The sequence below is a fragment of the Prionailurus bengalensis genome, chromosome C2 (assembly GCF_016509475.1).
Source record: "Prionailurus bengalensis isolate Pbe53 chromosome C2, Fcat_Pben_1.1_paternal_pri, whole genome shotgun sequence".
Lineage (NCBI taxonomy): Eukaryota > Metazoa > Chordata > Mammalia > Carnivora > Felidae > Prionailurus > Prionailurus bengalensis.
Window position 1 is genome coordinate 72601325 of NC_057350.1, and position 23259 is coordinate 72624583.

General features: G+C 39.1%; 1 protein-coding gene across 1 annotated transcript; it reads left to right on the forward strand.

The window, feature by feature from the left end:
* Positions 1-6: 6 nt before the first annotated feature.
* FBXO45 (F-box protein 45) lies at positions 7-15828 on the forward strand. Its single transcript, XM_043594478.1, has 3 exons — positions 7-321; positions 8016-8372; positions 12635-15828. Exons 1-3 carry the CDS (start codon positions 7-9, stop codon positions 12818-12820), a joined length of 858 nt encoding a protein of 285 aa, XP_043450413.1. The 3' UTR covers positions 12821-15828.
* Positions 15829-23259: the final 7431 nt, after the last annotated feature.

The window sequence follows — 23259 nt, forward strand, 5'->3', positions numbered from 1 at the left end:
GAGGCGATGGCGGCACCAGCCCCGGGGCCTGGCGGAGCCTCTGGTGGCGCTGGCTGTAGCGGCGGCGGCGGCGCGGTCGGCGGCTCGGGATCCGGGTCCGCGGGCGCAGGGGGCCGGCTGCCCAGCCGGGTGCTGGAGTTGGTGTTTTCCTACCTGGAGCTGTCCGAGCTGCGGAGCTGCGCCCTGGTGTGTAAGCACTGGTACCGCTGCCTGCACGGTGATGAGAACAGCGAGGTGTGGCGGAGCCTTTGCGCCCGCCGCCTGGCCGAAGAGGCTCTGCGCACGGACATCCTCTGCAACCTGCCCAGCTACAAGGCCAAGGTGAGGGAGCCCCGGGCCACGCCGCTGCCCCCAGTCCCGCTTCTCTGCGCCGCTCTCAATCTCAGTGCTTCTCATCTGAGCTCTGACTCAGACGCCTCGCCTCACCATCCCGCCTTTGCACGGCTGCAGTCTGTACCTTACTTCACGTCCCCCTCCATGAAGATCCTCTCTTCTCTTTGAAGTTCTGCTCCTTAAACCTACCCCCCTCACTTCCGTGATACACTTTTTAAAGGACCAGATAGTTTCCAGTTACTGGTTTCCATCACTCATTCCACTTTCCACAGACTTCCCCCATAAAGACAGACCACCCCCATTGTTGTGCCATTCAGTACTTTCCTATTTTTTATTAGATCATCTTAGCTGCCTTAACACCGGCTGGATTTCTAAGATCTTTGCTTTCACCCCACATTCACCTCACTCTTTTCAAGCTGTGATTTATAACTATTTTATTCTATTTTCGCCTAAGTTCTCTTTCATTCCCTCGATTATGTTTCAGACTTGTAAGTGAGTGTAGTCCTAGACATCCTGCTAACTTTCAAATTACAGGTTTGAATAGAACATCCTCTCCCCTTCCCCGTCAGCACCATTTAACCATCCTAATACTGCCTTGTTCCACTATTGGCTAACTTCCCTGCCAACTTTTTCATACTTCCACCTTGATGGTGTGCCTCTTCTATTCTGTGTGTCATCTTATGTGCTGATTCTGGTTTTGATGCCTTTTCCCCCTAGATTCTTGTGCACATTCCTGCCTTTTTCATATACAAATAAAAATTTCAAGTAACAGGTTATGGTAGGGCTGAGAAGATTCTTCAGGCAATATAAACAAAGACCTCGAGCTTGAATTCAGTTGGATGGATAACAGCTATTAAGTATAGCAGTCACCAAGAGCATATGTGAGAGAGGATGAAGTCTGTCCTAGAATGTGGTAAACATAAAAAATACATTAATAACTAAAAAAAGGAGATACCCTTTTTAAAGCTAGACTGCCAAAGGGGGAGTCAGAGTAAAGTAAAATTTTTTTCCCTGTGTGAAATAGATGTAAAATTTATTCTTCTGTAATAAAGCAGGTTTTAGTTTAATAAGATAAGGAATGTTGCAAGTAAGTATGTCAACTATCAAATTAGTTTTTTTCTATTAAGTGAAATAGCACATTAATTTTTTTTAAGTTTATTTATTTTGAGAGAGCACGTGCACAAGTGAGTGGGAGGGGGGCAGAGAAAGAGGAAAAGAGAATCCCAAGCAGGCTCTGGGCTATCAGTGCAGAGCTGGACGTGGAGCTCGATCTCACAAAATGAAATGTGAAATCATGACATGAGCTGAAATCAAGAGTCAGTGCTTAACTGACTGACCCACCCAGGTGCCCCAACACATTAATTTACTAGGACAATATTTGTACATGGTGGATGCTCAGTGGATACTAGTTGTAATTTATGTAGTAGCATGCAGAACATTGCAGTTTTATCAGGCAAAGTAGGCTTTAAGACATTTTTGTAATTGGTCTGTAAAAGATACATTTACATGAGTCAGGATTCATATGACAGTATGTGTTGGTGTGTTCATGTAAGTCAACATGCAAAAGAAGCAATATAGTATATGCAAAATGTCTTGCCTTTTGCCCTTGTCTGCCAGCCACCCAGTTTGCCTTCTTGGAGGCAACCTGTGTTACCTGTATCCTTCCAGAGATATTTTAGGTTTCTTAGGTTTTTAATACTTTATATTGTCTTTCTACCACACCCATGATAGGTATTGTAGATTTCTACTAATCATATGTTCGTTCAGATGTTGCAGGACACAGGAAGAATGTCTTGAGGATAAAAAGATTAATTCAAAAGAAGTCAGAGACCCTAGTAAGGAAGTCCTCAGTCAAGTAGAGAAGAAAAATGTATAGAAATAATTAATACATGATAGATATTGCTCCTGTGACATATATATATATGTACACACACACACATATATATATATGTACACATATATATATATATAAAACGTATACTCCCAGTGTACACACACACACACACACACACACACACACACACTCAAATTAGAATTTCAGTGAAAGGAGAGATTTACAAGTTGAGTGGGGGCTTGGAGAGGGTTTGAGGTTAGGATTATATTTGATCTGAATTTTAAAGATAGAGAGGATTTGAACATTTTACTAAGAAGAAATACTCTGAAAAAAGTAGGACAAGAGGAAAGCAAAGGCTTTGCACAGCATATATGTTTACTTTAAAAAGGGTGACCTCCAGGCACTATGCTCACTTTTGCAGATGCAATGATGAATAAAAACAGACACAAAACTCTTAATGGATGCCTTGCTTATGGAGCTTAGAGTCTCGTGGGGGGGAAATAGATATTAATCAAATACACAGTTGTAAAATTGCATCTGTGGTAGGTGCTATGAAGGAGAGAGAGGTGCACAGTGCTCTGAATGTCAGAGATGGAGGATTTGACCTAGGTTTGGAGGTCAAGAAAGGCTTTCCTCTGAGGAAATAATGCATGTCCTGAGACCTGAACAATAAAGCCAAGGGGAGAGAGAAGACTTCCGGGACAGAACTTGATGATTATGAGGGACAGAGAATACATCAGTGTGGCTGAATCAGAGCAAAGGTGAGACAGGTTTGAGAGAAGATGGAAGAGGTGGAGTGAGGCCAAACTACAGGGAAGCCATTTTGGATTAGAAGCAAGAGGGGGTTAGGAGTGTGGGGATTGGTGATGTGATTTTTTTTTTTTTTTTTGCATTTTTAAGAGGTTATTTCTGACTTTGGTATGGAGAACAGATTGGAGGGGGACCTTAGAAATATGGATAGATCCGCTAGGAAGTGGGTAGTGGAGGAGATGGGGAGAAACAAGAAAGATTTAGGAAGTAAAACCTACAGGATTTGGTAATAGATTTGAAATAGGGGTGAGAAAGAGGGAGGTGTTAAGAATGACTCCTAGATATCTAGCTTACATAATATGAGAATCACCTGGGCTAGATTTAGGAGAAGTAGCAGTGAGTTCAATTTTGGTAGAGTAGAATTTACAGTGTTTTTGAGACATCTGAGAGATTTCAGATAGGCAGCTGTTACAGTTTGGAGCTTAGAGGAGAGGCTAAAGATTTCTATCTTTATATAGGGTCTAGTGAGATTGAGTTGAAGTAGTGGAAAATACAATTATAAAGGTAAGCTGAAACTCATCATGGATGTCCTTGGCATGTAGCCTTCAGTGTATAGTTTGGGCTTTGTTCTACTATTATAAACCATAGAAGTTTGAACAGGGCAGTGACAGATAAGTACTGTGCTTTAGAAAAACTAGGCCAGGGGCGCCTGGGTGGCGCAGTCGGTTAAGCGTCCGACTTCAGCCTGGTCACGATCTCGCGGTCCGTGAGTTCGAGCCCCGCGTTGGGCTCTGGGCTGATGGCTCAGAGCCTGGAGCCTGTTTCCGATTCTGTGTCTCCCTCTCTCTCTGCCCCTCCCCCGTTCATGCTCTGTCTCTCTCTGTCCCAAAAATAAATAAACGTTGAAAAAAAAAATTTAGAAAAACTAGGCCATAAGATGAATTGGACAGAACGGGGGTTAGTACCTATACCAGAGGTACCTAAGACCTGAACAAGTGTGTAGAGGAGAGAAGAGGATGGCTGGGAGAGCTATTGCAGAGAACAAATCCATATAGGACAGCTAACTGAGAGTGGGTGAGATGAGGAAGAAGAGTCAGATAGGATTTCCAGGGAGCCTGGGTAACTGGGAGGAGGATGTGGACAGGTGTAGGATAGCATAAAACTGGAAAGTATTTGGAATTGCCGGTCTATTTAGGATTTGTCTTCTTTTTGAAAGTTCATATTTTTCATGTTACCAAGGAACATCAATAATTCCAGTCATACTTAGCATCTAAGTATAATATATTCTCAGATTTTCAGACCTAGATCCTAAAGTAGGTCTTAAAGGTGTTTGTTACAATGTAAAATTTAGGTTGTACATGAGACTGTGGGATAGAAACTATGGATTGTTTTTATTTATTAGTTTGTATATTTATTTTTTCATTTCATCTCAATTTTTCAGTATCCAAATCTAAAAGATAAGCACACTTATTATAATCACAGTATCATCACACCTAAAGTGTAAAAAAATTAACAGTAATTCCTTAATATAAACAATGCAGTGTTCAAATTTCCAATTGTTTTATAAATGTCAAATGTTATATTTAAAATTTTCAGTTTATTTAATCAATATCTGTATAAGGTTCTCATGGCAAACTGCTGATATATATCTCTTAAGGCTATTTTAGCCAACAGATTTACCTACTAACTCCCATTCCTGAAACTTATCTGTTGAAAAAACCAGGTTGTTTACCCTGTAGAGTTTCCCTCAGTCTGGATTTTGCAGATTTCATTCCAATAGTGTTCCTTATGCTCTTCTGTCTTAGACTCAGAGAGGTTTGCTCAATTTAGGTGAGATTAGTATTGCTATTGTTTTTGTTCTTGTTGTTTTTCAGTGTATTTTCTATTAGAATCAAGTGGTTGGGTTGGATGCAGACTTAAATGTTGTATGGTGCCAACTGTGGTGGAAAAGAACTTAGGAGAGCAAGATCAGGGTGATTCGGTAGTCGTGGTTAGAATAACTTCATACAAGTGGTAAGACTGATTCAGGTTTTAGAAGATACAGTTTATGTTGGAGGAGGAAAGTAGCTATGATACTACAGATAGGGAGAACAACATGAAGTTAGAAAGGGAAATAGGAGGAACCAGACCTGGAGAGCTTTGAAAACCAGGAAGAATAGTAGTTAGTATGGAACCATCAAAGGTTATTGAACTGAGATGAAATGTGATAAAGGTGCTGTTTTAGAAAAATAGGTCTGGAAAGAATTTAGGTAGAGAGTTAATTATTGAGTGTAGGAGAGTTTTAGGGGGCAGAGGTATGGTGGTCACCAGAAAAGGGTACAGTGAAGAAAGATTAGTCCGGAGTAATAGGAAGAAGTCATAGCAGTTTGGAGAAGAGGCTGGCAACAGTGTCATTGTGACAACGAAGGATAGAGAAAAAGCAATTGACATTTGTAAGAATTAGGGAATAGGCATAGGTAATTATCAGTTAAATATTTTATAATGATTTTATAAAATATTTTATATTTTCTTGTCTTGATAATAATCTGTTGAATTTTTAAATAATATTTGGGGGACATTTTACTCACCCATTTAATCTTATGTTCTGATATTTTATGTGCTTAAAAGTGTGTTATAATAGGAACAGATAGGAAAATATTTAGAAATACTTCAGTATTGGGGTGCCTGGGTGTCTCAGTCGTTTAAGACACTGGGTGTCTCAGTCTCAGACCTGAGACTTCGGGTCAGGTCATGATCTCACGGTTCATGGGTTCGAGCCCCGTCTTGGGCCCTGTGCTGACAGCTCAAAGCTTGGAGCCTGCTTCCGATTCTGCCTCCCTCTCTCTCTCTGCCCCTCCCCTGCTCCTGCTGTGTCTGTCTTTGTCTCTCAAAAATAAATAAAAGTTAAAAAAAATTTTTTTTAAATACTTCAGTATTACAGCCTCCTGAGTCAAGCAGGGTGTTTGTTTTTTAATGTCTGTGCCCTACAGTGTAATAATGAAGCAGTGAGGTACTGGCAAATAGGAACTGAACACTGGATGAAGGGGCTAGATACAAGACTTCTCTTTGGGACTCTTGCTCTAACTACCTGTTGACTTTTAGGTCTGTGCCCTCATCCCTGTGTTGCAGTAGGTCCCTTTAAAGCCCTTCCTAATGCTGAAATTCTGTGATTCTGGAGTTGGTGGCTCAGATTAACTAAAGCAGTAGATCCCAGCCTTTGGCTGCTTTGGGGTCATTTGAATAAGGGATTTTCTTTAAAAAAAATTTTTTTTTAACGTTTATTTATTTTTGAAACAGAGAGAGACAGAGCATGAACGGGGGAGGGTCAGAGAGAGGGAGACACAGAATCTGAAACAGGCTCCAGGCTCTGAGCTGTCAGCACAGAGCCCGACGCAGGGCTCGAACTCACCGACTGTGAGATCATGACCTGAACTGAAGTCGGCCGCTTAACCGACTGAGCCTCCCAGGCGCCCCAAGGGATTTTTAAAAAACATACAAATTAAAAACTTTAAATTATTAAAGCATGAGAAATGTTTACTATTTAGACAGAGTAGCAATTTCCATACTGCCCTTATTTTGGAAGCTTACAAAACTGATTAGTGAAGATCAACTAATCTGTCCTATCTATGGTAGCTGCTCTTAATGACTATCTCTTTATAAATTCTAGTGCTTGAAATTAGATGCTGTCTAAAGGGTTATTTGATTTGGTAAAATGAGAGTAGTGCTGTCTCCATGTATGAGGTAATAACTAGCAAGGAGGCTGAGGATCTAACATAGTTTGTGGTTATTAAAATTTTTCTTAAACTTTAGAACTGCTATGACTACGTTCTCTATTAAAATACTTTGGGGAGGTAGGGGCGCCTGGGTGGCTCAGTCGGTTAAGCGGCCGACTTCGGCTCAGGTCATGATCTCGCGGTCCGTGAGTTCGAGCCCCGCGTCGGGCTCTGTGCTGACAGCTCAGAGCCTGGAGCCTGTTTCAGATTCTGTGTCTCCCTCTCTCTGAGCCTCCCCCATTCATGCTCTGTCTCTCTCTGTCTCAAAAATAAATAAACGTTAAAAAAAAAATAAAAAAAAATATTTTGGGGAGGTACCTGGGTGGCTCAGTTGGCTAAGCGTCCGACTTTAGCTCAGGTAATGATCTCGTGGTATGTAGGTTCAAGCCCTATGCCAGGCTCTTGTGCTGACAGCATAGAGCCTGGGGCCTGCTTTGGATTCTGTGTCTCCCTCTCTCTATGCCCCTTCCCTGCATGCTCATGTGTGCACGCGCTCTCCTGCTCTCTAGCAAAATAAACGTTAAAAAAATTCTTTTCAATAAAAGTATTTTTTGATGACAGTATTGCCAGCCTGAAAACTGTATATCCCTTAACTTTTTGATATAAAAATACTAAATATAGAGTAGAGGAAATAATTTAATGAACCTCCCAAACCTATCACCAAGCTTTACCAATGATTAAATATACAGATAATCTAGTTTTGTGTTTACCCTACCCATTCTCTCACTCCAGCCCTGGATATTTCAGAGCAATTCTGAGATATCCTCATGTCATCATCCATAAACATTTCAGTATTATCTCTAAAATATAAGGATTCTTGTGTATATCTTTTGATATTTTAAGAAGTCTATTTGGAGAAATGATACCATAGTTTAGAATTTTGATAAATAATAAAGCATTTGGCAGTCATTTTATTTTTTATTTTCTAATGTTTATTTATTTTTGAAAGAGAGAGAGAGAGAGAGAGACAGAGTACGAGCAAGGGAGGGGCAGAGAGAGAGGGAGACACAGAATCCAAAGCAGGCCCCAGGCTCTGAACTGTCAGCACAGAGCCCGATGCAGGGTTCAAAACCACAGACTGCCATATCATGACCTGAGCTGTTGCTGGAGGCTTAACCAACTAAGCCTCCGGCCACCCAGGCACCCCAGCAGTTATTTTAAATGTTGCATGCATCTTTTGTTGGTATTCCATCCTGAAAGTAGCCATTTTTTGGAAATACATACTGTATTATTTAAAAATATATAACTTTATTGTCTAAAACCATGTAGCCTAAAACCATGGATACTTTTTAATGTTTAAGAAAAATCAAATTTCTATTTCTTTGGTCTGCTTTTCGTCTTTTCAGGTGCGTGCTTTCCAACATGCCTTCAGCACTAATGACTGCTCCAGGAATGTCTACATTAAGAAAAATGGTTTTACTTTACATCGAAACCCCATTGCTCAGAGTACTGATGGTGCAAGGACCAAGATTGGTTTCAGTGAGGGCCGCCATGCATGGGAAGTGTGGTGGGAAGGCCCTCTGGGCACTGTGGCAGTGATTGGAATTGCTACAAAACGAGCCCCCATGCAATGCCAAGGGTATGTGGCATTACTGGGCAGTGATGACCAGAGCTGGGGCTGGAATCTGGTGGACAATAATCTACTACATAACGGAGAAGTCAATGGCAGTTTTCCACAGTGCAACAATGCACCAAAATATCAGGTGAGAAACTAGGTATTTTCTCAGTTGTGGTCCTTTGTCAAATCACAAATCATTAATTTGTTTTAAGTTCACAAAATTTTATATAGCAGCTTTGTGTGTCTTTTTGGTAATTTAAAAATAAATAGTGTAACTGGCCTTTCTTTGCTACTTTAATAATCTTTTAGTATTTCTGTATTTGTTTCCTAATACATGTTGACCTTTAGCTATCTGTCTTTGCTCTAAATCAGGGGTTGGCAAACTTTTTTCTATGTAGGGCAGGTAATAAATATTTCAAGCCTTGTGGTCCCTATGGTCTCTGTCACAACTATTCAACTCTGTTGTTGTAGTACAAAAGCAACCATAGATAATATGTAAATGAGTGTTCATAGCTGTGTTCCAGTAAAACCTTGTTTGTGGGCTGCAAGCAAGATTGGTCCAGTGACCATAGTTTGCCAACTCATGCAAGATTGTCCTTTTTCCTGTATCATGTCACATCCAAACCTACTTTTTTCTAGACTTCTCACTCCCAGAAATGTACCTGTGCACATGCACACACATATTCACCCTCTGCTATTCATTAATCTGTTTGTGGATTCAGAGCCTCTGGAGATGTCAGTGATTTCTATAAGACAGGCAAATTTAGGCAAACTACTGAGTTTTTTTTTTACTCTCTTCATCTTATCTTAATGCCATACTCATTTGATTCTAGGGTCAAAATTATAGTTCCTATTTGTAAATGCCATATGATTAGCATAGAGTCAACAGAGTCTAAAACACAATAATCTGATAAGAAATTGGAAATTTTAGGGGTGCCTGTGTGGCTCAGTCGGTTAAGCATCTGACTTTGGCTCAGGTTGTGATCTCGCGGTTCCTGAGTTCAAGTCTGCATCACGCTCTATGCTGACAACTCAGAACCTGGAGCCTGCTTCAGATTCTGTGTCTCTCTTTCTCTGCCCCTCCCCTACTTGCACTCTTTCTCTCTCTCTCTCTCTCTCTCTCTCTCTCTCAAAAAATGAATAAACATTAAAAAAATTAAAAAGAAATTGGAAATTTTAAAGAATTATAGACTTAAGAATAAGAGATATTAGGAGCACCTGGGTGGCTTAGTTGGTGAACATCTGACTTCAGCCCAGGTCATGATCTTGTGATTCACGAGTTCAAGCCCCACATCAGGCTCTATGCCAGAGCCTGGAGCCTGCTTTGGATGCTGTGTCTCCTCTCTCTGCCCCTCCCCTGCTCATGCTCTGTCTCTCTGTTTCTCTCTCTCTCAAAAGTAAAAAATAATAATAAAAAAGAATAAGGTTATTATTAGAGTCATTTCATAATGATAAAGGAGTTAATCAGATAGAGAGATATAACAATTGTAAATGTATATGCACCTGATAAAACAGCTCTAAAACACATGAGGCAAAAACTTAAAGAACTGAAAGAAGAAATAGGTAAATTAGCAAGTATAGTTGGAGATTTTAGTACTGTCTTTAAGTCTATTTTGTCTGATGTTAATATAGCAACTTCAACCTTCTTATGCTTACTATTGCAAGGTACCTCTTTTTCCCTATTCTTTTACTTTCAGTCTGTCTTTGTTTAAAATGGGTCTCCTAGCTGGCATATAATTGGGTCTCTTAATCTAACCCAATCTCACAATCTCTGCCTTTTGATTTGAGTGTTTAATCCATTTACATTTAATGTAGTTGTTGGACTACAATTGATATTGTCCTGATCTCTCTGCCTCTGAAGTTGTGTTCTTTTTTAAAAATCTTTTTTCTCTTTGTTTTTTGGATCAGGTAATTTCTATTACTCTATCTTCAAGTTCATAGATTCTATGGCTATTAGGCCAGGGTAGTGAATTTTGTTTATTGTATTTTTCAACTCTGGAATTTTCATTTGGCTCCTTTTTATAGTTTCCATTTTTCCATTGAGATTGTCTGTCCATTCATTAATATTAGATTTTTCTTTAATTCTTTGCACATATTTATCATAACTGCTTTTAAGTCTTTGTCCACCAAATCCAACGTGTAGGCCTACTTGGAATTGGTTTCTATTGACTGCTTTCCCCCCCCCCCCCCCAGAGTATGAGTTGTACTTTCCTGTTTCTTTTCATATCCAGTCATTTTTAAATTGAAAAATGGAAATTATAGATAATATACTAGTAATACTGGAATGTTTTGTTTTTAGGAATCACTTTGTTTTTTCTGAAATGTGTGGGTTTTCTTGTTTTAGTAGGCAGTTAACTTGCCTAGATTCTTCAAATTGTGAACTCTGTCTCCCCCATGGTATATAGCAGCTCATGTCTTTGTTGGTTTTTGTTTTGTTTTGTTTTTGCAGCGGGGGAGGTTTGGCTTCTAGCTGCTATCTTACCAGCCTGGTTTTATTGGGGTTTCCCCTGTGTCTGTGTAAGACAGTGATTATACAGTGATTTGGGCAGAGTTAATTCTTGGATTTAGGGCTCATCCGCTTTATGGTTCCATTACTTCTGGAGTTCCTCCTCTAAATTTCCAGTTGCTCTGCCATCTCCCAAGTTTTGCTCTCTGACACCTAAAGCTAGTAAGACTTTTGCTTTCTGTTCTCTGTGCTGTGTACATGCTGTATGCTCAGTCAAAGGTAAAACAGATATGCAAATTTCACCAGGAGTGATTCTGTCATCTTAGTTTCCATCTTCTGTAAAATAGGGAGAAATCCTAGGATAGATGTGAGGATTAAATGAGATAATACAAATAAACCACAAAATGAATACCCAACAAAATATTACCTTTTCATTTCTATTTGCTGTTGTTTGTTTTGTTGGTGGCAATAGTGGTGATGATAATTAGGATGTTCGTAGGTCCATAAAATGGGGTGTTAGTTAATCTATGAGTTGGGCAAAGAGAAGAAAAAAGTAAATGTTTGTAGTTGTCTATGACAGGAAATACAATGAGGGAAAGTAACAACAGCAGGAGTTATCATAATTGGGAAGTATTAAATTCTGACTTTTGATTGCTAATGTTAGGACTTTCTGCCTCCAAGTATGTAAATAAAACAACCTTTTATAGATGCAAATTATAAAAGTAAAATATCCGTCTGTCCTTGTTTGTCTGCACTTTTCCATGTAGGAAAATAACTGGATGTATTGCGCTTCTGCTTTAGTTGGCTGTTTTTATAACAAACAGGTGTTTCAGAGCAGTGGCCCGTAAAATGACTAATAAGCCTATTCTGCATCTTTAGAACCTATGGTCAGATTTGGCTCTTCATGACTATATAAGTTCCACACTGTTTGAAGAGCTGTTTTGTCAACTTTAAAGGTTATATGAGTGTTTTTATTATGGTAATTTTTATTGTGATAAAACATACACCTTTATTATTTTAACCATTTGTAAGTATACAGTGCAGTGGCATTAATACATTCACAGTATGTTTATCCATCACCACTATGTATACCTAAGACTTTTTCATCAGAGCACAAACTCTATGCTCATTAAGCAATAACTTCTCATCTCTCCTTTCCTCCATCCTCTGGTAACCTCTATTCTATTTTCTGACTCTACGATTTGAATATTGTAGGTGCTTTATATAAGTAGAATCATACAAATATATATTTTTGTGTCTGGCTTATTTCACATAACATAACATTTTCAAGGATCATCTGTGTTATAGCATATATCAAAGTTGCATTTCTTTTTATGGCTGAATAATATTCCGTTTTATATACATACTGTAATAATTTGAAAAGGTTAGATAGACATTTTTGGTAAGATATACCAAGTTACAGATTTTAGTGGTAAACTTCTAAGAAAAGCCTTTAAACAAAGAGTAAATAAAATCTGGGAACTGTTCAGTAGGAACATTTAAATTTTGGGTATTAAATGCAGATCCCATCTTAAAAAAAAAAACAACTATTGGGCACCTGGATGGGTCAGTCAGTTAAGTGTTGGACTCTTGATTTTGGCTCGGGTCATGATCTTGTGGTCATGAGACCGAGCCCCACCTAGGGCTCCCGGCTGGGCATGGATCCTGCTTAAGATTTTTCTCTCTCCCTCTCCCTCTGCCCCTCCCCAGCTCACTCACTCACATGCACATGCACACTCTCACTCTCTCTAAAAAGAAAAAAAAGAAAAAAATTGGGGCACATGGGTGGCTCAGTCAGTTGAGTGTCCAACTTCGGCTTAGGTCATGATCTCGCTGGTCACAAGTTTGAGCCCCTTGTTAGACTATATATTAATATTTTAACTTATTGATTTGTATCTTATTTCTTCTAGCTATGCCCTTGGTGAGTTTTCTTCTAACCTTCTTTTGGTGTCTATTTTCAGATAGGAGAAAGAATTCGAGTCATTTTGGACATGGAAGATAAGACTTTAGCTTTTGAACGTGGATATGAGTTCCTGGGGGTTGCCTTTAGAGGACTTCCAAAGGCCTGCTTATATCCAGCAGTTTCTGCTGTATATGGCAACACAGAAGTGACTTTGGTTTACCTTGGAAAACCTTTGGATGGATGACAGTGGCTTTCTTGAGATGAAAAACTGAATGGAGAAGATACCTGCTTGTGGAAAGTAGAATCATGAAGTGACAGTGTCATACATGCATGCCCAAGAAACATCCTGAAAAACACATGAAATTGCTAACTGGAGAAGCAACTCTACAGCAGAGATTATCTTAGTGTTTCCTCTTTCTACTGGGCCAGAAAAATCCTCAGGGTTGCAGTTGGTTGAGTGGGCAGTTGACATATGCATGTTGCAACAGATTTTGTCTCTAAGTTAGCAATGTGTTATTTCCAACTTTTAAGGTGAGATTTTAGAGATGCTATAAAAGGGATAAGATAAGGAAATAGCAAGATTTTTAAGTAGTGTGTTTGTGAAGAAAGACTGATCCTGTTTTACAACTGCCTGTTTTTTCTCCAGACCCTTTTTTCCAGCCAGCTTGACTATTAGAAAAGTATGAAACTGGTTGGGTTTTATTTAATATTTTTAATATATTGAGAAGCATGGTCTGCCTGGACTGCACTTCTCTAACAGTGAGATGTAAAATTGTGCAGCTATTTTAAAAGTTGTATATATAATAAGTGTGTAAAAAAACCTGTAAAAACAAAAACAGGACAAAGGGGTTGCTTTGTTCTAGTTCAATTTCTTAAAAACCACTACATGGTACAAAATTAGAATAACATTTAGGGAAAAATAGGTAACTACAAAGAAGAGGATTAAGAGGAGATGTGCTGTATTGGCTCATTTTTAAATTAATTTGGTTTACAGTTTCCATAGCTATTACAGTCTGGTTATTTTTCTTTTAATGATCAAAATTATTGTAAAGATCCCTCAGTCTCTTGAGTTTAAGATTGAGGGAAGGCAAATCTATTTCTAATCATACATGTATCAGTAGTAATAAGAATAATGTGCATCTTATAGTATCTGGTTTTATTTTTTTGGCCTTCTGAGAAAGTATCTCATAACAACACAGAACATTGCCATTTGCTCTTACAGGCCTCAAATATGAAAGCTGTTAGTCACAGACCTAAGGAAGAGAATTAATGGTCCTTTTATTTTGTAATTTCATAATGCTATAGATATTATAATTTTTTTTAAATTTTATATTGTTTACATCATGGCAACAAATCTAAGCCTCAGACTCTTCATTGGGGTTATCAAGAAAATGTTTACTCACCCACCTGAAACAGTGCCAGCCTGAACCCAGGTTAAGAATGTTCTTAATCTCATCATAGATAATTGCCCCCATGGGACTTGAAATAAAATACCTTGTGCTGAAAACTTCAGGTTGGCAATATTTTGAAGGTTTCATTGTAGAAGAGCTTGACATTAGTTTTTGACTAATAAATCTGATTTCACTAATATTCTTGAGTTAATCTAACATACATGAGCAGAGATTTTCTTTTGTTATAAGAGAAACAAACATCCTTCCGTATGAAAGTATAAATGTATGGTTTCAGATGCATCTTTGTGATAAGAATTGACTAAGGCAGATGAAATCTTTGCCTTTTAGGTTATTGCTGTGCGTAATTTTGTTTTAAATCTAATCAAATTAGAGATACCAAGCAGCTGGCTGGGGTTCTTGGGTTGCTCCTTGAGAGTTAAGCTTATCAGTACTCTCATGAAGCAGGGGATTTCAGTCATGAACAAAGATTTATTTTTGCCACCTGACAGGTTTACAAATATTTATTGTGTATTTGGTATGTTGCTTAAAGGTGAAATCCGTTAAAAGTCCTTTTCAATATCCATGTCAAGAAGAAACCTCCTGAAAAACCATATTTAATAGTACAGAGTAAGACTATATGTTAAATGTATTAGAGAATATAGCTGCTACAGAAATTGATTTTTCTTGGTGTAGAACAACTCAATTTAATTGGCAAAGTTTAAAATTTAAAGAAAACTGGTTCAGGATGAAGATTGATAAATGATAAAACAATAAAGTCCCTTATGTGCTTGGTCTTTTTTCAGGGTATGATATAGCCAATTCCAAGAGCGTTTGCGAGAGTTTTGTTTATAAATTCTGTTTTGTCTTATTAGTAAACATTCATTTGTAACAAAGTTTTGAAGGTGCTGAATGGAAAACAGAAACATGGGGTTATTGCACATTGAACCTAGAATCAAATAATTGCCTAAATATTTAACAAAAAGCCATTCTTATCTCAAAACTGAAATTCTCTAATATGCTATTTGCAATTTTATAGAATGGAGGTTCATATTTAGAATGAGCATCAGGGGAATGAAGAACCTTCATTTGTAACTTGGTGAAGTATTTTATTACTGGATACCAATAGCTGTACAGAGAATATTAAACCAAACTATTACAATGTTCAAGGAAAAGGAATCTCTTTTTCATTGGTGCTGAGAGAGCATTCAGGTAGAAGATGTTGCACCTGAAAGTTGAGTGTCAGTCATCTAAACCAGTGGTTCTCAAACTTAGCTGTACTTTGGAGTCATCTACATTTTGAAAAATCTTGATGCTTTTAGGGTCTCATACCCTAAAATTCTGATGTTGTTCTGATGTTGGACATGGTCATAAGGATTTTTTTAAGCTTCCTAGGTGATTTCAATATGCTGCTAAGGTTGAGTTTTAAATTCACCTTAAGTTTTCTCATCTGCAAAATTAAAAAAAAAAAAAAATCCCTGCTCCCTTCACTACCTCACAAGTATATTGAGGGTAAAGGAGAAAATAATGGGAAAGTACTTGTGTGATGGATAAAAAGTGCTATTGAAAGGCAAAGTAGTATTTGTTGTATTTCAACTGAAACTATGATCAGGAAAGAAAAATATGTAATTGAATTTACTTTGTTGACTTGGGAAACTGGGAGCGTTCTCTTTGGTTCTTAACTTTAGTGAAGCATGCAGATGTGCAAACACTCAATACTATTACTCTTATTCATACTATGGTCTTCTGTCATACTTGAGATAGGCTGTTTTAATTATCTGGTTCTACATAGGAAAGAAACATTAAGGCTTAAATTCTGTAATGGCCAATGGCTCACAATTCATTAAAACTTTTCATACAAGGAGTTCTGTGGTTAATATATGTAATCATTTCATAGTTGCCATTTTTTTTCATTATCTGACTTGATTATTAAGCCATTTATTTCATCTCCTTCATTCTTACTCATGTAAATTTAGGTATAGATTTTATAAAGCACATAGAGCAAGTAGGTTTTGCCCAGTTGACTAAAGTCATGGCTAAATGATTAGGCATCATCTGCCTTTTAGATATGATTTAACTTGGGAAAGAGAGTTACAAAAATAACAGCCCAAAACCATACAGTAGGTATTATAATTAACTTATAATTTAAGTCCCCAAACTGCTGTTTATATAAACTATAATATTAATATTTTTTGATCTTTAAAAAAAAAAGAACAGTTTTGAAGAGATAGAAATGTAAAGAGTTTTAAAGATTACTTCCTGGAAATCAAGACCATCTCAATTAGGACCACTCTGAAGTCTTTCTGGAAGGAACAGTCCATACCCAATCCAAATACTATCCTCATAAAGCATTCCTAATTTCTCTAGCTGAATGTAATCTCTCCTTCCTTCAAATTTCCCTATTTTTATATTTATACTTAACTCATGCTATATTACTTTATACCTTGTATAAATTTATTTGTATTTATTATTTGTTGGTGTCTTATCTCCTCTAAACATCTTAGGACAGGATCTCTGATGGACTCATCTTTATGCCCACATCATCTAAGCCCAGTAGGCAGGTGCTCACACATTTCCTGAAGGAACAGAGAAAGAATTATGTAGGGACACTAAAGCTGCTCTGAAGTTACAGACTATATTAACAAAAGATAGATGAGAAAGAAATTCTGTATCCTATTTTAAGTGAAGCACGAAGGAAAGGGACGTAAATCTGAGGTTAATAAGGAAGAAATAATGACTGTGAATGCATTTTAGCCATTCCCCTTTATGCTTAAATATTGATAAACTGGTTTTTAGTTTCGGGTGTAAATTTCATATTTGTTTAGAATTAAAATTAGAATTCTGTATTTTAATTTTTTTGAAATTCTGTCGTTTTGCTTTAGTTTCTTAATAAAAAGTTAAAACAAACATTAACCACCTGTGATTGCTTACATTTAGAACAACTTATATATATATTGGTCGGAAAGGAAAACTGAGATAGCTTAATAGCCAAATGTGATGGAATTTATGTGTAAGTTGCATGTCTTTTAATAATGGAATCCACATTCCCCACGTTTAGCATGGAAGGCGAACAGGAAATAGTAATTCACCAGGAACCTGTTCCCCCATTACATCTACCCCAGCTAACAGTTGTTTGATAATGTTTGCCAAGAGTTACAAGAGGCAAGCATGGCTGAACTAATTGCTCCTGTGATCCAAAAGCTTAAAAGAGAATTTAGTTGATCATGTTGCCAAAAGTTGCTTGATGTATTAGTATGTTCAAATTTTACAAAGGGTTTTAATTTCCTAAGAAGAAAAGTAGGTGTAAAATTTCTGTATCTTTTGTTTAGGGAGAGCTTTACTAATCTGTTGTCCTAATTTCTTTTCTTGGATCCTCCCCCGAACCATTTGCTTTTTATTTAATGTATTCATTAAAATATTATTGAGGGCAAATTCTATCCTCTTCAGTATATGGTTCATTAAAAGAAATAGCCTCTCAGAATTTAAAATTGTTGTTAATCAGCTTGTGTATATAGGACTTCATAAGTGACTTAGGAAGTAATCATTTAGGGAGTTTTCTTTAGGTTACCCTGTTGACAGTCCTTAATTTCTGTTTCTTTTTAGACAAGAAAACAAGAGTTCAGGGAAATCAAGTCCTGTCTGTTGTATGATATTTAGCAAGTCATAGTATTTCTGCTACCTTTTCTCCTCTATAAATAAATGGGTGGGGGGTGAAATTGAGTATTGGGGATAGGTTTTGCGGTCCTGTCTCCCTTGAAACCAGCTCCTTGCAGTAATTTATTAAAATGCTAATATCCAAAGTTAGGTTAATTAAAGGCATATTGTAGTGGAAATAGCCAGATACCTTTGTTTATTTTAGTGTAGCTAACCTGTTGACATTTTCCAACCAATGTTTAAAAGGTCTTTCAAAAATAAATAAATAAAAGGTCTTTCAGAGGCACTTAGGTGGCTCAGTCGGTTAAGCATCTGACTCTTGATTTCAGCTCACGTCATGGTCTCATGGTTCATGAGTTCAAACCCTGCATTGGACTCCACGCTGATGGTGCAGAGCCTGCTTGGGATTCTGTCTCTCTTTCTCTCTCTGCCCCTTCCACACACAGTCTCTCTCTCCCTCTCAAAATAAATAAATAAAAAAGAAAAAACTGAGTCTTAGAAGATGAATACGAGTTAGGTTAGATCCACTATTGTAGGTGCACAGAGTAGCATGTATGTGATACAGAGGCATAAGTGGATCCAGTATGTATGGAAACTGTGCACACTGGAAGAGTAGTGGGAGAGGATATGGAGCCAGGGGTTTGGGGCCAGACCATAATTGCCATGCTAAGGAGTTTGGGTTTCATCCTATTTTTCATGGGGAAGCCATTCAGAGGCTTTCGAGCAGAGCCATGGCATGATCTGTGGGCTTTAACAATTACTCTTGCTGCAAAAGGCAGTGATAGAAAAATGGCAGATGAGTCAGGAAGTCTAGGCAGGAAGTGACTGTAAAGATGTAGAGGAAAGATGTATTTAAGAGACATTCAGGAAGATAAATGGAGACCATTTGTGTGTAGAGGATGAGGCACTTTTTTTGGTGCGGATGTTTGGGACAATCATGGTACTCTATTAGGATAAGGAATTGAAAAGGAGGAATAGATTGGAGCAGGAGGTGATGCATTCAGTCTTGAACATGTTGAATCTGAGGTAGAAATACACAAAAAGCAGTTAAAACTACTGTCTGGATTAGGGAGAGAGACAGCCAACAGGCTGCTGAATAGGGAGTGAGAGGTGCTGGCACGTTGCTTTCCTCACTGGTTCTACCAGCCCTGCTGGGCCCCACAACTCCGTGGCCAGAGTGAGGGGCGGGGATGCCTGGAGTACCTGAAAAGACAACTACCTGCCCCTCCACCATGGTGGGTTGTTTGTTTTTTGTTTTAGCTCTTGTGTGCCCTACTCCTGTAACAATCCCAGCACTTCAAATGTTTTAATGCCTCTTTTTAAATTTTTAAATTTCCTATCATTTTGGTTTTCAGGCAAGAACACTGGAGTCATAGGTTCTAGGTCCTAAGCAGATTTCTTCCCTTACTAGGGCCGTTTCTTTATCTGAGGTTGACCCAGCTTGATGGTTTTCATTTTGGGATGCCCACTAGAATCACCTGGGGCACTTTTAATTTTTTACACAGCTTGAGTGTAACTGGCATACAATAAGTTATACATATTAAACTGTGCAATTTGGTAAGTTTTGACATCTGTATACATCCATCACAGTCAGGAGACTATATATCTGGGAAGTTTTTAAAAGGTAAGATGCCCAGGCAGATTAAATTAGCATGGGGGATGGACTCAGGCATCAATGTCACGGTTTTTTTGTGTGTGTGTGTTTTATATGTTTTTATTTTTTTAAAGTTCCCAGATAATTCTCGTTCAAACTAGGGGATCACCATTCAGGACTGACTTTTGAGGAGCCTGAGAGTAGAAGCAAAATCTCTTGTTTTATGACCAGGAAAAGCAGAAAACAAAACACAAACAAGCAAACAAACAAAAACCAAAAAAGCAACTGGCCATACACTAAGAACAAGTCAATGTCAGAGCCAGAGCTAGTACTGAAGGCATCTAATATCTCTTCTATTGGTCTTTCTATGACCCTTAGTGAGCTAGATGTATGTAGTCATTTAAAAGAGGTCAGTGTCCTTATCAGGATTCTTTCAGGGACGGTGGATTTGGTATCCTTCCTGAATAAGGGTAGCAATGAAATTTCAGTGTTAAACCAAAGCTGAGAAGCTGTACCTGTGGTTTGTCACATCTTAGAATCAAACCTTTTACCGCTCTAAAAAAATAGAGATCTAATCATTCAAAATTGCAGCAGGAAAAAATAATAAAACCTTGTGTTATGGGTTGGATTGTGGCTCCCCAAAATTCATATGTTGAAGTCCTAATCCCCAGTACCTCAAAGTATGACCTTATTTGGAAATAGAGTAATTGCTTGTAATTAGTTGAGGTCATACCAGAGTAGGGTGGGCCTCTAAACCAATGTGATTGGTGTCCTTATGAAAAGTGGATATTTGGTTTTTAAAATTTTTTGTTAATGTGTATTTATTCTTTGAGAAAGAAAACGCAAGCAGGGGAGGGGCAGAGAGAGGGAGACACAGAATCTGAAGCAGGCTCCAGGCTCTGAGCTGTCAGCATCGAGCCCCATGCAGGCTTCCAACTCATGAACCGCAAGATCATGACCTGAGTGGAAGTTGGACGCTTAACTGACTGAGCCACTGAGGCACCCCGTTTTGTTTTGTTTTGTCTTGTTTTTTAAGAGAGAGAGAGCACGAGACGGGGAAAGGGGCAGAGGGAGAGAGAGAGAGGAAGAGAGAGAATCTTAAGCAGGCTCCGTAGCTCAGTGCAGAGCCCAACATGGGGCTCAATTCCACAAACCTGGGATCATGATCTGAGCTGAAATCAAGAGTCGGATGCTCAACTGACTGAGCCACCCAGGCACCCCATAAACTGGATATTTGGATACAGACATGCACACAGGGAGAACACCATGTAATGATGAAAGCAGAGATTGGTATAATGAAGCAGAAGCCAAGGAACGCCAAAGATTGTGAGCAAACCCCCAGATGCTAAGAAAGAGGCAAAGAACAGATTCCTCCCTCGCGGCTCTCAGAAGGAACCCACTCTGTCCACACTTTGGTCTCAGGCTTCTAGCCTCCAGAACAGTGAGATGATACATTTTTGCTGTGTAAGCCACCCAGTGTGTGGTATTTTTCCCCAGGAAACGAATACACCTGGTAAGTTTTCTCTCCACCAATTCTGCTATTGCTCTCTGGAGACAACTTCAATGCTTTGTTTGGTGATTTGTTGGAATAAGGGCCAGGAACAATTTGAGGGGTGTGACAGATTTGTTGGAAGGTTTTTTGCCAGGTTGCATTAGTAACCTAGGATTTGTAAAATACATAGGATAGGGATTAAAAGCATCCTGAAGTCAACACTGCCTGGATTCGAACCCAGTTCTACCACTTATTAGTTCTGTTACTTTGGGGAGGATATTTGATTTTTCTGTGCCTCAGTTCCCTTTTCTGTAAAATGGGTGGAATAGTACTACCTCCTTTAAAGGATGTTGTGAGGATGAAATGAAAGGCACATTGAGCTGCTTAGAATAGTACCAGAAACCTAGTAAGTATTCAATACATTTCTTCTTATTATTATTCAACTGTTCTATAATAGGTAAATGTCATTAGGAACCAAGAGAAAAGCAATTATTTCTTGTAGGGTGTGTATGTGTGTGTGTGTGTGTGAGAGAGAGAGAGAGGGAAACAACTTTTAACTCATTTGGTCCTAAAATTGGGAATAGGAAACACTTTTAAAATATTTGAAGCAACAGAAACTTGAGGTTGTTTAAGCAAAAGGAGTTAATTCTAGAGATACAGGGTATCTCACAGAGGTCAATGACAAGAATGGACTTTACGAGAGACTCGGACAAGACAATAGAAATTCATTGGGAGTCTGGAGTATCACCTCTACCTTGTCGCTGAGACAGCTCTTCATTCTTTTCCTGAACGTTCTCTTCTACACAGTCCACACTGTGGAAAACAGTTGCCAATACCTCTCCTCCTTTCAAGAGATCAAGCCAGGACAAGATTGGACTCTTAGTCTTAATACTGACAGGATTCCACTTCCCATGCTAGTCCCTCAGCCAGTCATGGGGTGGGGAGGAGGTTCACACAGCACCTAGGTAGCTGCTAGAATCCCACTTCTGAGACCCTAAGGCTGGCAGAGGTAAGGGTGGTCAGTGGGAGGCAGTCACAGGGAAGAGAGGCTGGGTACTCCACACACACAAACGTGCTTTTATTTCAAAGTTTGGCCACGTAAAGAATAGCATTCTTAGGGATGCCAAGAGCAAAAAGGACAAAGGGGCTGAGAGGGAGGGAGAGGACCCGCTTCTTGCTGCCAGACTCAGTTCTGAGAAGCCACAGACTGGGCAGCAGGGGCTGCGTCTTAGCAGGAACGGGTCTGTTGAGTCAAGGGCGAGAATACAAAGCTCAAGTCTTTTGGCTCTTTCAAAAAGAAACTGTTTCTTGCTTCAAGCTGCTGTTCCCTGCTTTAAGAGTGAGAGTAAAGGAGTGTGAGGTTGGAAGTTCAAAGGAAAGCCAGTTCGGTGGTTTGTTCTTTGTTTGGCTGATCTTGGGTCATTAGCAGCCTGCTGCTCATTTTGAGTATTAAAAATGAGGGTAATTGTATTGTTAATAAGTTGCTCCCTCTCTTATGGACACTATGCTTACATACTTCACTGGATTCCTTTCCGAAGAACCCAGAGCTTAACTTAGTTGTTTTAGGGGTTGTGTAGTAAATCGAGGGTCACAGTCTGGAGGGGAGTTTGGTGATGCAGGGAGCTGAGGAAATATTTTAGGGAAAGGACAGTGTCTTAGATAGGGCTCTGATATCAAAATATCATGAACAGTGTAGCTTATGAATAACAGAAGTTTCTTTCTCACAGTTCTGGAGACTCGAAGTCTGAGATCAGGGCACCAGCACGATTGGTTTCTGGTGAGAGCCTCTCTTCAGATTGCAGACTTCAGACTTGTATCCTCTCATGTGGCAGAGAGCAGGGAGAGGAGGCAAGCTCTCTCCTGACTCTTTGAAAGGCACTAATCACATCGTGAAGGCCCCACCCTTGTGTGACATCATCTAATCCTAATCACCTCCCAAAGGGCCCACCTCCTAATACCATCATATGGGGAGGAGCTGTAACATGTTAAGGTTATAACATGTGAATTTTGGTGGAAAACATTCAGTCCAAAACAGACAGCAATGGGATTATGCCCAAGCCCTCTAATGCTACAACCAAGTGAAATACTGCCACTTCTCATCCAGTGGAACTTAGATCTACAGGTTTTGAGGTAGAAAAGGAGCTCTTGTAGGAAGATGGAGCAGGCATCTGCCCAGAAGGGTTCAAGAAGATGTCCCGCACCCTCAGGACTCTCCTCCCTGCCCAAACCCGGATGTGTTCCTTGATTGCATGACCTATTGTGGCCTGCCATCCTTTGGGACCCCATGAGGAGTTCAAGGCTCTTCCCTGCAGGGGCTCCTCTCCTGAGGAAGCACAGGATATGGTAAGTGATAACAGCACCACAAGGCCCTGCTCTGTGTGCATCTCTTGTTAAGCGCCTCATCAGACGTAGCTGGTGGAGAATTATGATTGAGGTTTTCTTATCTCTTTTTCCATCAGATCATAACTAACAGTAAGAATAAAATTTAAGAGTCTCTAGTGTAGATAATTAATAAAGAGTCCACCCCCCTCACTTGGATTGTTCATTTATCTCCC